Source organism: Mya arenaria, chromosome 3 (assembly GCF_026914265.1).
Source record: "Mya arenaria isolate MELC-2E11 chromosome 3, ASM2691426v1".
NCBI lineage: Eukaryota > Metazoa > Mollusca > Bivalvia > Myida > Myidae > Mya > Mya arenaria.
Window position 1 is genome coordinate 9,830,438 of NC_069124.1, and position 17,363 is coordinate 9,847,800.

Consider the following 17,363-nt stretch of genomic DNA (forward strand, 5'->3'; position numbering starts at 1 on the left):
CGTTTTTACTCGATACCAAATTACTTCAACTGAGCATACAATTATATTTGTTAACACGTTGCATTAACTAATAGCTCCTGTTTTTGGCTTTTTAAAAAAATAAAAAGTCAGAGTCACGATTTGCAGACAGTCAAAGTAGAGATCGATGACTTTTGCAAATATTAATTAACAACGGGATTGTTTTTACCAATTCAGTTAAATGACAACTGCGTATTGGGCAATTGTTGCATTGATATTAAATGTATCGAAAATAAGGGTTTGAAATTTAATAAAAAGTGGATTTTTTAAAAAGACTCTCAAAGGTTTGTTTATGTGTCTTAAAATTATATCGGCAGTTATGACTCATAACTATGCGCAAAATCTTATCAGCTTTCTTACTTCTGATGGCATTTACCAAGAATATCATTGTTTCTTTTCTTTGCAAGAACTTTCTTGCTACAACAAGTAACTTACTGGATTCCAAAAATACCGAGACATGGACGGCCATCGAACAAAACAGTGCAGACCAAGACAACAATGAAAACAATGTAAGTTACTCCAAAAGAATCGGAACTGAGCGACAGATAATACAACCAAACACAGCACGAAGTATCAAAACAATGTGTATGTTGAACAAGATATGTACAATATATGGTATTTTTGTGACGATGTAAGCGTTTTATTCTTGCACATTTGCATTTTTAGAATGTTTTGATATTTTTCATTTCATTCATCAATAAAGTAGAATTATGATTCAGAAAGTGAAACTTGGTTCTACATTTTACACGCCAGTTATTAGAATGTTGTATATAACAATTAAAGAGCCAGCGTGTTGACAAGAGTCTTTTTTCTGCTATCAGGAGAATGCCGGAGCAGCAAAAGTCTTGGCTGTGGTTGATAATTTTGTACAGGCTATGACAAACACATTGGATAAATCGGAAAACAAAACAACCACGATCAAAACTCCAAACTTAGGTAATATCCTGGCTGAGGTTTCATGGAAAAACTGGTAGTCCGTATTTGAATGCAACAAATGATATTCAATGTATGCAAATTTATTTTAAATTATATTCAACTCAATATTTAAGGTACTAGATTATGTTTTTGGACCCAAAAATACCTTTCCCGAATATGCATCTGTACATACTTATTTTATCATTCTTTTTCTCTATGGAATCGAAATTGCACCAAAAGTACAGCTACAATATATAACGTAATTAAGTTTAAATGGAGTGCGAACTAAGCCGTTAAGTCAAGAGCAAATTAGTAAACCGTCCAGACGTTTGAAATCATATATCGTTTTATATATCTTTTCTATATTCATAGTTGTCAGTGTCAGTAAGATAGAGAAAGGATCGGATGATGTCAGCTTTCCAAAGAGGGGCGAGAAGATAGAAAATGTGAAAAGCTCCATAACAATACCAGCAAAGTCGTTGAAAGGTAAAACATTGATTGATTATAATGAATGTTTTTCAGCACCGCACTGGAAGACTGACGTAAGGTAAGACTATGTATTGCAACCACAACCCCAGTAATTCAAATTATACAATAGCGCCTTTATTGTACGCCGTCTCTCAAACAGTATCTGTAATCAGCCGTATTCACAGTCTATTGTCACAATCACACTCAAATGCCATTTAATCAAGACTCTCTCAATTGAATGGGACAAGTAGAGTTCCCTTCAAGAGATATCTGTATTCACATACCTTGTTCAACCTTGAACCATTTAGCGGGCTTCATCTTTAAACATTTGGCTACTGAGCTTGTTTCTGTAGTTTTTCACATACATATTGACTTCTAAAATCGTACCGCACGTCCGACAAGCCGCACAGTTTTCTATGTACTGGCTGTATCTTTGTCTAACAGGGAGAGGTAACATATAGCGCATTTGTTCGGTACATTAAGACTATGTGACGCGTAAAAAACCCACGTCCCTATCTCAAAGGAGGTCACAGATACAGTTTCATTATTGTGCAATGCTGCATATATAAAAAATATTTACAGTATATTTGGTTATGTCCGGGCCGTTACCTTTCATTTACGAAGGTATTTTAAGATTATTTTGTACATATGTTCGATACAGAAAGACGAAGTGCGTCCCTATCTCAAAAATCAAGGTCACGCTTAGAGTTCAATCGTTATGGAATGTTTAATATATGCAAATATAGTATAGTTTTTCGTGTCCGAGCTGTAAAAATGTTCATGCACGGAGTAATTTTAAACTAAATTGGCACATGTGTTCGGGAGAGGAATGAAATATGTCGCATGCAAGACACACGACCCTTACTCGAAGTACACTTATAATTTGATTATGTAATGCTGCATATACACACAAATCTCTAGTTAGGAATGTCTAATAACTTGGCACATGAATAAACAAAATAAACGACCCTACTTCATGATCACACTAAGAGTTTAATCATTATTGAATGCTGTATATATGCTGTATATATGCACATGGATAGAGATCCGTGTCCGAGCTGTATCTTTGTCATGCACGGAGGAACTTTCCAGCAAGTTGGCACTTGTGATCAAACCCACGACACTACATCGAACTTCAAAGTCAGACATAGAGATTGATTATTATCAAGTCCTACTTATAGTTAAGAGTATAATACGTCGGGCTGGACTATTACTTTGTCAAGAGCGGAGAGATTAAAACAAATGGCATGTGTGTTCAAGGTCACACTCGTGCCCATTCTTTAACTATGTCATACCCGGAGATATTTAAAAATACTTTACACATGTTTGTTACATACGGACGTGTTGGATGCCAAACCCATGTCCCAATCTCTTACTGCATACTCCTCCAAAAGTGTCAACCATTAAGGGGACGGCATATGCGCATAGTTTATCACAGCTCTTCCTGAATGAAGGCATATTAAGTTTTTCATAACCCATTGAACTGAAAAGCAATCCGGGGTATACGTGACTTTTTTTGACAGCTTCCTATTATTTTAATTTCCTTGTTTAAGATAATCATATGACGCTCCTTTGTAAATGTTTGCTTTTTTGTATTAACTGTTTGCTGTCATTGAAATACATGGGCTCCTGGTCTGTTTTTATTGTTCTTTATATTTCGACGCGAAAAAATCGAAGGTCTGCAAATGCTTTGTTTATAGCAGAACGATGTAGTAGTGTCAGACATTGCATCAGTCCATCTGTCTGTGTCTACCTACGACTTTATATTTAATATAAGTACCTCTGTTTGACATGCCGTCCTTAATAGTTTCCAAATTATCTGTGAAATAAGCATATTTAAATGAATGGACAACATATGTCTATCAGATGTCAGTCTGTATGTCTGTATAGCTAAGTTCTCTTTCGGTATGTTTGTTTGTCTACCTGTATGGCGGACGATCGGCCTGTTCGCCTAAATGTCTATCAGCCGGTAGATCAGCCACGAACCGTCCGCCGTTTGATAAGCCTTTCCTGTAACACTTTCTACTAGGCCGGTCGCCCGATGTTTTCCTAGTCCGCTCATTATATTATTACTTCCTTATCGGCTATCACCATAACCATCCCATCCCCAGTTTTTCTCGAGATGTATAATGGAAACCTCACGTTTAAAAATAAGTGTACTATTCTACATTTACTCATACGGTCAGAAGGTTATAAAGGAAAATAAGTTCAACCTCTCAAAATACTTTGAGCGTAAAATATTCATATATCATATTTCATGATGCAAAATTCTTGCTTTAACTATATGATTACCAAGAAATGAGTTCATCATGATTTAAAAAAAACAACATCTTAGAATCATGTTAAGGTTAATGACTCACTCTTATAAAGGAGAGAACTACACAATTTCAATTAAACGAGCTTAGCAAGGGACTTAATTGGGATCTACAATAACTGACATTTCCACTGCGTCATACCCTTAATCCGACCATTTGGTTTCGTAAATGTAAACAAGCTTAAGTTGAGTGGCTAAAACCGAAAGCTACAGATTGATTGTGCTCATTTCATGTATTTAATGATTTCTTAACACCTGAAACACTGATTGACTTAAGTACCATGTCTCTTTTTCAGGTATGTCATCATTTTCAACAGTTGTGTATAAAAATCTTTCTGGGATTCTTACGACAAGTAATAAAGGGTATGTTGATTTGGTGCAAAGCCGATACGCAGATAAGATGACCAGACATAAGAGTTGTAAAATTGTTTGAAATTTGTTCGTTTTAAATGTTAATTTACTAAACGAGTGGGCGTTATTCGCATTCATCGAATATTTCTAGTTGAAGTACATGCATATCAAATAAACATAATTTTCTATTATAGGGAAGGCCAAAAGCAAAAGAAGAAAATAAATTCAGAAGTCGTCTCGTTAACCATGGCAAACTGGGAAAGAAACAAAGATTTTTCTGTCACCCTTAATATTGGACATTTTCAGGTAAATATTCACCCATGTTGTCAATTTTATGAAAACTACAAGGACAAGACCAGCAGTCAAAAACTAATTATGATCTCGTTTAATGCATGTGCCGTGATTAGTATTGCCATTCGTTGTTTAATAACGATGTGAAGATTGCAAGAAGCTGATGTGATTGTCCCTGTAGCCTACATAGAGAAATCAACAGAGTGACCGTCAAAATAGATTCTATTGAACGAGCTTTTCTCAAATCATTAAAACGCGCCTAGTCGAGTTTAACTCCTTTTGAATAATCACAAATATAGTATTTCATTTATATAAACATAACTAGAAATACAGCACTAAATACATCATATGTCACTACATAGTACGTACATTTTCAAAGCTATTATTCTATAACTTCACGTTAGAAGTTATTACACTAGTTAAAAAAGATATCAACAAAATACTATTACATTATTTAATCATGGCGACGTCGTTTATGATATACATTAATTTATTATACATTGAACCAGTGAAGCATATCAGTCAGTCACTTGTCATCGAAGTTTTTCACCTGTTAAAGAAATCAACGCGGTGAACTAATAAAATTCTAGAAAAATGATTAATAGTGATCATTCCTATTGTTGAATATTAAGACTGCTTTCAGGAAGAGCTTTCTTCACCCGCGTGTAATTTCTGGAACACATCCTTGTAAGTATACTTATTTTAAAGGCAATATGTTATGTAGCTTTGTGCGGAACATACACAACTATTAATACACGTTTTCAAACATATTTATGTCAAACGTGCAAACACAAAATTAAGTAACCCGTTGATCTTTGTTGGGTTATAATCACGTTAAAGAAGCAGGAGGTTACAGAAAGAACATAGATATTGACATATTGAAATATAGTGACATTTATTTTACTCGAACGTTGGATTTCAGAAACGGTTGGGATACGCTTGGATGTAGTCTGAAAGCAACAGATAGTATCTCTACAACATGTGAATGTAACCACCTCACAAATTTTGCCATCCTGATGAGTCCATTTGAGTCGGTATGAATAATTCAATTTTTTTAACATATCTTACAACCACCACCCCCCCCCCCCAAAAAAAAAAAAAAAAATAAATAAATAAATTAATAAATAAATAAATAAAAAGAAATAAACATTATTATAATTACTATTTTACAACCATTCGATGCCAATTGTAATGTTTTAAAACCATACAAAGATTTTTTTGTATTGTTTTAGAATAATGTTGACACAAAAGCCATAGACGTTATATCGCTGGTTGGCTGTAGTGTATCATTGCTTGGTTTGCTGATAACAGTCGGGATGCATATCTATCTTTGGAGGTAGAATTTTATTATCTTTTCGAGATTTGTTTTTAAAAAGAAATTGAACTTCTTATTGACATATAATTATGCCTACCATATATATAACACACATAAATCCTTTCCAAACGTCTTTGGCCATTGACAGTGTTGCTGTTGCTGTTAAACTCGATAAACACCCTATTCAAAGCGAGGCCGTTATAGTTATTCTTATGATCTACTTAATGATACATAAAGATGCGCCGTCCGGACATCTGATATATATTTTTAAATTTCAGATACATGAAATCTGACCGAGCCAAGATTTTGATGAATCTTTCTGTAGCCTTAATTATTTCTTACGCAATTTTTATCGGAGGAGTCGACAGGACCGAAAACAAGGTATGTTTGTCAATGAATCAGGCGATTAAAAGAAACGCAATTGTTTTCTCATTATATCACATCATCCAAATGATTGCTTTTTGTTTAGTCATCATCATACAAGTAAGTTCATCCATGTAGCGTGTTAAACTTAGGCTAATGCACGAGTGATACGCAGATTTAAGGACAAAACTAGAATAAATTTTGACTTGGAATTTCTATTCTGTATGTTTGGCTTGAAAGGCATGCACTATTTCATTGACATATTTAAACTGTTTAACATAACATGGGTTCCAGATCAGACGATTGAGTAAAACTGGCACATGATTAAAAGCTGTGTTTTAAACTTAGTTAGTTTAAACATTATGTATTTTACAACAATTGTGAAGAAAGCTATGATAGCATATACCGGAATACCCAGAGAAAACCCACATGTCCGGCTTGGTGACCACTAACCAAACTCACATGCGCCCAGGCCGTAAATCGAACCCGGGTCGCTTTGGTGAGAAGCGAGTGCGCTAACCACTGCTCTAAACGGACAACCTTAATGGTGATTATGTGCATACAGGTAAAGTTTCAAAGTTGAAGGCTTCTTTTTGGGAAAAACACGTTTCCTTACTTTTAAAAACATATGCAAATGAGCTTTAAAAAGGGTTAATGAATAAATACATTTTACATATACATGATACCCTTAACCAGGATGTGTGCACGGCAATGGCGGTACTACTGCAGTACATCTACCTGGTTGTGTTTTTCCTGATGCTTACCGAGGGTGTGGAGATCGCCTTTATGGTGCTATACGTATTCTCCACTCGCTCAAGGATCCGCTGGATGTTACCACTTGCATGGCGTAAGAATTAAGGCTGAGATGTTTAAGTGACAATTTGGTGGACGCAAATGTAAATTTAATACATGTAGTGCATGGCGTTGTTTCAAAGCACTTCAAATTATGACAGACATTCCGGTACTTACCGCTAAATATCGCTAACACACAAATGTACATTATGGATATTACGCTTTATTCTTTCCTTTATTTGTCTTTTTGCCTTCATGTCTGTAAACAAGAACATTGTCTGTATTCGATTAACATTCTTGTTTTTTTTTTGCATTCGTTTTTATTGTGAGAACAAGGCAAAATAGTTCAAGACAGTTCTTCTACTTTTTGCAATATAGTAGTAAAATCTCATTGTCTTTCTTTCAGTACTTCCTGCAGTTATCGTTGGAATTTCTTTAGGAGCCACACAATTAGAGGGATACGGGAACGAACAGTTGTAAATGACCCCTTAGATCGATTATTTGCTATAATACTTTGAGAGAAACTAAAATAACTAAAATTGTTTTGTTTCTACAACACTTCTCTAACCTTTGTTTAAATTTGTACTTAGCCATTATTATCCGTCACATTCTTCGCGTTATCGTACTTCAAAATCAACGAATACTCACATCTCATCTTCTAAGTGATAGTAACCTAAATCACAACAACTCGTATTAAAACGATTTGTCCAATTGAGTAATCTACCTTTATAGACACTCATCTAATATGGCAACAGAAACCTTTTACAAAATAGCTGATTGTCATCAATAAAGAAATGCATTATTTTAGCATAAATGATAAAGGGTACCACAGTTTGTTTTATTTACAGTTGCTGGTTGTCCGTGGAAGGCGGTCTTATTTGGGCGTTTGTTGCCCCAGCACTTCTTATCATTTTGGTAATCACAAGCTTTTGATTCTTTCTTTAAATGCTTATTACATTGATTTTGTACGAGTCTACTATCTAATCCCATCGGTATAATGAATATTTCTCCTTATTCGATCGATGTTGTGAGATCATTGTTTTTTCTCATCGATATTGTAAAGGTGAATGTAAAGTCTTCTTGCATCGATACAGATTTGGTAAAAACAAATCGGCTACCATTTCTAATTCTTTATTGTATCTAAACAGTAAAAGACGTCAAATTAATATCATTTAAATTTATAATTAAAAGCACTTATGAAAATAACCATCATGATTTAATTTGATGTAATTTGCAATTACTCTCATTCTTGATCCACATCCAAGTTCACTTTATCCAATGATATTATTTATTTTTGCAGGTTAATTTCGTGCTGTTGATTTTGATTGTGAGAGCAACATTCAATGCCCAATCACTTGCCCAAAAATCGAAACAAGAAAAATCTAAGTAAGTTGAATAACAAGATTACTTGAAAATTGTTCTCGTATTTTAATTGTCATATCGATAACTAATGAAACCTTTTTTGAAAGAAATGAAAAATAAATCATTTCCAGTTTCACTTATTTGGTGTTTATGTGCATACAGATAAAGTGTCCATCCTGCCCAGGAATAAATACTATATCTGCTTATCATCCTGGTATACCAATATGAACGAGTAGAAATAGAATGTTGCCATTTAAAATGACACCGAAGGGATATGATGTTTGCGTGAATGTGTCCTTGTACTCGCATATTTCACAGATATTAGTCCTGAGCAAAAAACTAAAAGTTTCTGGCATAAATTTATGGATACATCACTCTAGCTGATGCATTTTTAGAATATTGAGTATTGTACTCGTGAAAACAAGCAAAAATTATAACTGAGTAAACCGATGTGTATTAACCTAGAGAGATTGTTATAATGTCTGGCACGTTCTTGCTGTTGATACGTAAAACATAGTGGAGACTTCCACTATGTACTATGTGTTGAGGTCAATTGATTAATACATTCTTTATGAATAAAACAATCCAATCATCAGAAACAAACACAGTAGCCTAGGATAGAGCCAAGACGTTTTTAAGGCAGAAATATCAAGGTAAAAGCAACACTAAACATGAGATACAAATCTACAAGATATCAATCATTTTACAATTATCAACATATCGTCAATTCGCAAATCTTCATGCAAACACAATGTCACTAAGCATATACATACTCAAAAGGCATCACAAAGTATCATTATTGTAAGATAATATGTGGATATGAAGAAACTGACAATGATATTCACTATTGGGAAATGTCTTCCAGGGCTGGGGTACGGTGCCTGTGCGTGTTGCTGCCACTTATGGGGTGCACTTGGGTGTTAGGCATATTCTATGTAAACGAGAACATGGCTTGGGTGCAGTATGTGTTTGCGGTCTTCAATAGCTTACAGGTATAGACATACATAATGTTTAAAAGAGTTGTTTTTGCTTGTCCTTATATATGCTTCAATAATTACATAAAGGGATCATATAAAGTGAAAAATGGTTCGAAAGGGCGAAATACTTTTTTATGTTTTGTGACCCTTTTATGTCTAATCGTTATGTACAATCGTAGCTAAATTGTTCAATTATCGCCATGTAAAGTGGAGCTTATCTTACGCTGCAAGAATTTCTGAAAACACTCAATGTTTGTTACAGGGTTTTGTGATATTCCTGTTCCATTGTGCAACGAATCAGCAGGTACAAGTTACACGTGATCACATTCGTTCTACCTTGGTTAAACAATTTTCGTTTTATTGGTGTTAAAATATTAGTTTTACTGTGGTATGATGCACTGTTTATTGCCACTGATTGTGTTCAAGAAACAAACTTTCGTTTTAACAGGTCAGAACGTCATTCCAAAAGAAAAGCAAACGAAAACATTCGGAGTCCTTTCTTTCAACCAAATCAAGTGGAAAAGCTATCTCCCTGGTTTGTATTGATTTTCTGGTGACTTAGATTTCATATCTATATCGTTCATTTCATAAAATTTAACTTTAATTGTGTTTGTTAAAAATATTTTTTGCAACAAAGCCCCATATATTATGTTATACAATGTTGGTGATTTACAGCCCAGAATTTCGTTGACTGATGTTTCTGATGTCAGCTACTCTTACGGTAGGTTCCGTAACATTTTGACATGACTATCTCTATAAAGCTATTTGACATTTAAAAGAATTCTCTGTTCTGATCATAGTCAATTCGTGTTTTATGAATCTTAAGACTTTTGGAAAGTATTAGTACCTTTCATACTGTGATCTTCGCATTTTGCAAAGTCTGTGTTGTCGTTAGTTAACTAAGAAACCCGTATATTTTGCATTATTTTGCAGATCAACCATTCAAATTTGAGCATCAACTGTGAAGGATGGACATAACCTTTCTGTACGTGCGATGTTTTACAATGTATAATAATTACATTGTTATGACGTAACTTGTCTAATTTCAACGCATCAGCGGCATCTGTTTGGGAACGCGGGGTTCTTTAATAGTTTGTGTTGAAACATCTACATTTATATGACCGAATTAAGAGTAAAAGAATTGCGCTTAAGAGCAAACATATTTTTTTACCTTCATTTAATAAATCCTGACAAAAAACAGTTCAAGTTAATACACTGCTTTGATGCATGACTCGTTACTGTCAATAGAAGTCTCAATCAACCTTGTCCGAAGTAATTTATTTTTGCGGAATTTTAATTGAGGGAAATGTTAGAAGGGGAAAAGATGGCGGTTTGTATTCTAGTATATTCAGGGGCTACTTAGACCTGGTAATTAAGTTAAGGTAAGTTGACGCATGCTTATCGTTTTCTGAATCTGTATCGAACAAAAACTTCATAAAACTTCCACGCCAGAGAAAATTCGCCATATAGTACCCATGTTAAGTGCACTAGCCGTCTAAAAGATAAGGATGCATAAACTCAATATCAAATTATGAAAAAAAGGTACAAGAATGTTACACTTTGAACCACAGTTTCAAGTCACGTAATTTTATATTACCATTTTATAAACAAACAACCGTTTAGCTTATACATTCAACAACTATTTTGCTATGGCCTCTAGAAACATTGGTTAAATACCCGAGAGAAGCGTACATGTCTGGCCTCCGGGTAGGCGTATTTAGATTGCGATTAAGCTTACTTACCAGGTCAAAATATCCTCTGAAAACACCAAATTACTCTAACGCTCCGCCATTTTGTTCCGTAACTAACAGTTCCCTCACTTATGATTCAGTAAATTACGTTGGACCCTTTGCGTGACTACTATTTCCATTTTGTTTTATCTTCAAATATGTGTATGTACCTATGAAAGATCTTCGAAGAATACATGTTGTTCTTTCTTCCTTTGTAGATAACCATGTGTTGAACACTGACACAGCATTGGATAGAAATATGTGACAGTTAGTCTATATGTGTTAAATTCGACACAATCATTTTCTGCGGAGAGAGTTTAGAGGTATATGTAATATAGGAACAATTCTACATGGCCTTTTGTATGTTTCTTCTTTTTTGTGTATGTTACTCTACTAACATGTATCTGAGTTCATAGTATAGCTCTGTATTTACTTAGAAAGATATATGTATAGTTTAACCTCCATTTTCAAATTACTCATGTATGTTGTTTATTTCTTAGTGTACGTATTTATATTACACTCTGTTATACAACTGTTGCAAATGTTATACCAGTGTATATTTACGTTGACTGAAAATGGAATGAGAACATGTCTGTATTGAATTTTATGAACGATGTACAAGTCTAATTAACACGTCCTGTTATATTCCGTTCCATTAACTTTACACACTTTTCAAATGGAAATTTAATCCAGTCTCTTTTTATATTTTCAGTAGCGCATTCAAATACAAACGTTATATACCTGCATTATTGTATATTTTATTGATTCAATTGATGACAGTTTATACGTTAATCAGAATAATTGCACATACATTTTTTATTATAATTGTCTGGATAGACCTAAAATCTAACAGATGCTCTTGAACTTTTAAAGCCCATCGACTTGGATGTATAATTTTCAGTGATTGTAAACATAGTTCAAATCATTATCGTAAAATAATCAAGTTCATGTTCATGTATTTTGACAAATAATGACAATAAATTAAATTGATTTTTAGTGAGAGAGTGAAATACGATTGGTGAATGCAAGCCAGTGTAAAATAATATGTTTGTGTTTGTACTTTAATATTGTTTATGTTGATTTTCTATGAAATGAACAAAAATATGCTGTATACCTTTTCGTTTGTCGTTTTCCTTTCTTGGTATATAATATGAAGGCTATGATCGAGCTATTTCGCGTTGTATGAATATGGGCCAAAAGAGGAAAACACGACTTGCCAGGGAGAAAAGGCGTTGCCACTTTTGTCTCATTCTTGTCTTTTGACACTTTCAATTGATGTTCTCAATTGTTAATGAATTGCGTCCATTGCCGATTCGGATTGTCATGGCAATACATGGCTTTCGGATAACACAAATGATATTTAGATTGAATGTGAATGATCATAAGGTCACTGTCAATGCGTATGGCCCTAACTTCTCGGCAAATGTGTATGAAAATCTGGTCGTCGTCAGTATGTATTGCCATTAGATCACCGTCAGTGCGTTTGGTCGTTATGTCTCCGTCATTTTGTATGGCAATTCGGTGTTCGTCAATATGTATGGCCATTAGTTCTCCGTCACTGCGTTTAGTCATTATGTCACCGTCAATTTGTATGGACATTAGATCTCCGTCACTACGTTTGGTCATTATGTCACAGTCAATTTGTATGGCAATAAGGTGTTCGTCGATGAGTATGACCATTAGAACTCCGTCACTGTGTTTGGTCATTTTGTCACCGTCAATTTGTATGGCCATTAGATCTCCGTCACTGCGTTTGGTCATTATGTCACCGTCAATTTGTTTGGCCATTAGATCTCCGTCACTGCGTTTGGTCATTATGTCTCCGTCAATTTGTATGGTCATTAGACCTCCGTCACTGCGTTTGGTCATTATGTCACCGTCAATTTGTATGGCCATTGGATCTCCGTCACTGCGTTTGGTCATTATGTCACCGTCAATTTGTATGGCCATTAGATCTCCGTCACTGCGTTTGGTCATTATGTCACCGTCAATTTGTATGGCCATTAGATCTCCGTCACTGCGTTTGGCCATTATGTCACCGTCAATTTGTATGGCCATTAGATCTCCGTCACTGCGTTTGGTCAATATGTCTCCGTCAATTTGTGTGGCCATTAGATCTCCGTCACTGCGTTTGGTCATTATGTCACCGTCAATTTGTATGGCCATTAGATCTCCGTCACTGCGTTTGGTCATTATGTCACCGTCAATTTGAATGGCCATTAGATCTCTGTCACTGCGTTTGGTCATTATGTCACCGTCAATTTGTATGGCCATAAGATCTCTGTCACTGCGTTTGGTCATTATGTCACCGTCAATTTGTATGGCCTTTAGATCTCCGTCACTGCGTTTGGTCATTATGTCACTGTCAATTTGTATGGCCATTAGATCTCCGTCACTGCGTTTGGTCATTATATCACCGTCAATTTGTATGGCCATTAGATCTCCGTCACTGCGTTTGGTCATTATGTCACCGTCAATTTGTATGGCCATTAGATCTCCATCACTGCGTTTGTCATTATGTCACCGTCAATTTGTATGGCCATTAGATCTCCGTCACTGCGTTTGGTCATTATGTCTCCGTCAATTTGTATGGCAATAAGGTGTTCGTCAATGTGTAGTACAATTAAATCTCCGTCACTGCGTTCGGTCATTATGTCACCGTCAATTTGTACGGCCATTAGATCTCCGTCACTGCGTTTTGGTCATTATGTCTCCGTCATTTTGTATGGCAATAAGGTGTTCGTCAATGTGAAGTACCATTAAATCTCCGTCACTGCGGGTGGTCATTATGCCACCGTCAATTTGTATGGCCATTAGATCTCCGTCACTGCGTTTGGTCATTATGTCTCCGTCAATTTGTATGGCCATTAGATCTCCGTCACTGCGTTTGGTCATTATGTCACCGTCAATTTGTATGGCCATTGGATCTCCGTCACTGCGTTTGGTCATTATGTCACCGTCAATTTGTATGGCCATTAGATCTCCGTCACTGCGTTTGGTCATTTTGTCAACGTCAATTTGTATGGCCATAAGATCTCTGTCACTGCGTTTGGTCATTATGTCACCGTCAATTTGTATGGCCGTTAGATCTCCGTCACTGCGTTTGGTCATTATGTCACCGTCAATTTGTATGGCCATTTGATCTCCGTCACTGCGTTTGGTCATTATATCACCGTCAATTTGTATGGCCATTAGATCTCCGTCACTGCGTTTGGTCATTATGTCACCGTCAATTTGTATGGCCATTAGATCTCCATCACTGCGTTTGGTCATTATGTCTCCGTCAATTTGTATGGCAATAAGGTGTTCGTCAATGTGTAGTACAATTAAATCTCCGTCACTGCGTTCGGTCATTATGTCACCGTCAATTTGTATGGCCATTAGATCTCCGTCACTGCGTTTTGGTCATTATGTCTCCGTCATTTTGTATGGCAATAAGGTGTTCGTCAATGTGAAGAACCATTAAATCTCCGTCACTGCGTTTGGTCATTATGTCACCGTCAATTTGTATGGCCATTAGATCTCCGTCACTGCGTTTGGTCATTATGTCTCCGCCAATTTGTATGGTCATTAGACCTCCGTCACTGCGTTTGGTCATTATGTCTCCGTCAATTAGTATGGCCATTAGATCTCCGTCACTGCGTTTGCTCATTATGTCACCGTCAATTTGTATGGCCATTGGATCTCCGTCACTGCGTTTGGTCATTATGTCACCGTCAATATGTATGGCCATTAGATCTCCGTCACTGCGTTTGGTCATTATGTCTCCGTCAATTTGTATGGCCATTAGATCTCCGTCACTGCGTTTGCTCATTATGTCACCGTCAATTTGTATGGCCATTAGATCTCCGTCACTGCGTTTGGTCATTATGTCACCGTCAATTTGAATGGCCATTAGATCTCCGTCACTGCGTTTGGTCATTATGTCACCGTCAATTTGTATGGCCATAAGATCTCTGTCACTGGGTTTGGTCATTATGTCAACGTCAATTTGTATGGCCGTAAGATCTCCGTCACTGCGTTTGGTCATTATGTCACCGTCAATTTGTATGGCCATTAGATCTCCGTCACTGCGTTTGGTCATTATATCACCGTCAATTTGTATGGCCATTAGATCTCCGTCACTGCGTTTGGTCATTATGTCACCGTCAATTTGTATGGCCATTAGATCTCCATCACTGCGTTTGTCATTATGTCACCGTCAATTTGTATGGCCATTAGATCTCCGTCACTGCGTTTGGTCATTATGTCTCCGTCAATTTGTATGGCAATAAGGTGTTCGTCAATGTGAAGTACCATTAAATCTCCGTCACTGCGTTTGGTCATTATGTCACCGTCAATTTCTTTTGCAATAAGGTGTTCGTCAATGTGTTTTGCCATTAGATCTCCGTCACTGCGTTTGGTCATTATGTCACCGTCAATTTGTACGGCCATTAGATCTCCGTTCCATGCGTTTGGTCATTATGTCACCGTCAATTTGTCTGGCCATTAGATCTCCGTTCCATGCGTTTGGTCATTATGCCACCGTCAATTTGTATGGCCATTAGATCTCCGCCACTACCTTTGGTTATTATTTCACAGTCAATTTGTATGGCCATTAGACCTCCGTCACTGCGTTTGGTCATTATGTCTCCATCAATTTGTATGGCCATTAGAAATCCGTCACTGCGTTTGGTCATTATATCACCGTCAGTTTGTATGGCCATTAGAAATCCGTCACTGCGTTTGGTCATTATGTCACCGTCAATTTGTATGGCAATAAGGTGTTCGTCGATGAGTATGGCCATTAGACCTCTGTCACTGCGTTTGATCATTATGTCACCGTCAATTTTTATGGCCATTAATTCTCCGTCACTACGTTTGGTCATTATGTCACCGTCAATTTGTAAGGCCATTAGATCTCGGATATTGTGTTTGGTCATTATGTCACCGTCAGTTTGTATGGCAATAAGGTAATTGTCGATGTGTATGGCCATAAGATCCCCGTCACTGCGTTTGGCCATTATGTCTCCGTCAGTTTGTATGGCAATAAGATGTTCGTTGATGTGTATGACCATTAGACCTCCGTCACTGCGTTTGGTCATTATGTGTCCGTCATTTTTTTGGCAATAAGATCTTCGTCGATGAGAAGTACCATTAAATCTCCGTCAGTGCGTTTGGCCGTTATGTCTCCGTCAATTTGTATGGCCATTATATTTCCGTCACTGCGTTTGGTCATTATGTGTCCGTCAATTTGTATGGCAATAAGGTGTTCGTCGATGTGTAGTACCATTAAATCTCCGTCACTGCGTTTGGTCAATATGTCTCCGTCAATTTGTATGGCAATAAGGTGTTCGTCAATATATATGGCCCTTAGGTCTCCTTTAATCTGTATGGCTGTTATGTTTACGTCATGTGAAATGCTACTAGGTCACCGCCAATCTGTATAGCTATAAGGTTTCGGTCGTTTTATATAATTCAAGCCAGGTATTGACGTAAGGTCGGTAAATTGAGAGAGACAATAGGGCACAACATTCGGGCAATTTATTTTGCGTTTGAGCTATATATTTTAACGTAGTTGGACTTCAATGAGACTCATTATCATTGCAAGAAAAAAACATAAAAATAGAGAGGAGATCTCGACATCACGATAAGAAGTATGGATGAAAACCTGAAAATGAAGGAATCGCGAAATGTCGACAATGTAAAATGTATTTATGCTGGCAAGGCGAAAACAGGACATGTAAGATATTTCTTGTGCGTTCAGACTTTTTCCTTGGTGCTCGAAACTTTAACACTAAATGTCAAAACATTCGTATTTCGACGTTTCGGGAATCATTATTCAATAGCTTCGTTTTTATCTGTTTCGGGTCACATGCGACGTTTGCCATGTAGAGTTTTGTAACATTTGTTTTTAAAGTAATTCAAATTCATTTCTGTGAGCATTATCCGGGAATTCCCCGTGTGAATTCCTTGCAACAAACTGTTCGTTGCAGTGCGTTTCAACTGTACTCCCAACGTAATGTTACATAAAGATATATCTCATAATAGCTAAGCTGTGAAATTGAAAAGAAATGTCATTTATTTAAATTCAATGACGTATATCGTTACAAACGAACATTATACATGTCCGAAACAAAGTTGGAGGTAAATTAAACTCCCTACAAAAGAGCATTTCACATAATACAAAATGTAGATGTAAGACAAATGGTAAAATAACAGTTTAGCAAAAAGTAAAAAAGCATGACTTATAGTGTGAACAATGAAATATGTACAACATGAATAAAAAGAATTAAAAATAATATGAACACAAACAGGCATGGCTTATAAGCGAAAATTGAAAGGACTTGACTATAATATATGCTACGGTAAAAACGAACTGGCCTATATATTGGATGAGGAAGGGTGGGGATTAAAGTTTGAGAAAATACTGCGTAATACGAGTTTGCATAAATTATCTGTGAAATTGTTACGTTGTGAGATCAGCG

General features: G+C 36.2%; 1 protein-coding gene across 1 annotated transcript; it reads left to right on the plus strand.

Annotated features, from left to right (window-relative positions):
- Positions 1-845: 845 nt before the first annotated feature.
- Positions 846-12,009, plus strand: LOC128225653 (adhesion G protein-coupled receptor L3-like). The gene is made up of 18 exons (XM_052935565.1): positions 846-954; positions 1,306-1,419; positions 4,012-4,078; positions 4,261-4,372; positions 5,001-5,044; positions 5,280-5,391; positions 5,590-5,693; positions 5,951-6,053; positions 6,732-6,882; positions 7,234-7,303; positions 7,676-7,742; positions 8,128-8,213; positions 9,055-9,181; positions 9,429-9,470; positions 9,615-9,701; positions 9,842-9,887; positions 10,100-10,151; positions 11,115-12,009. The coding sequence occupies exons 1-17, from the start codon at positions 894-896 to the stop codon at positions 10,129-10,131; spliced, it is 1,425 nt and encodes a 474-aa protein (XP_052791525.1). The 5' UTR covers positions 846-893; the 3' UTR covers positions 10,132-10,151; positions 11,115-12,009.
- The last annotated feature ends 5,354 nt before the right edge of the window (positions 12,010-17,363 follow it).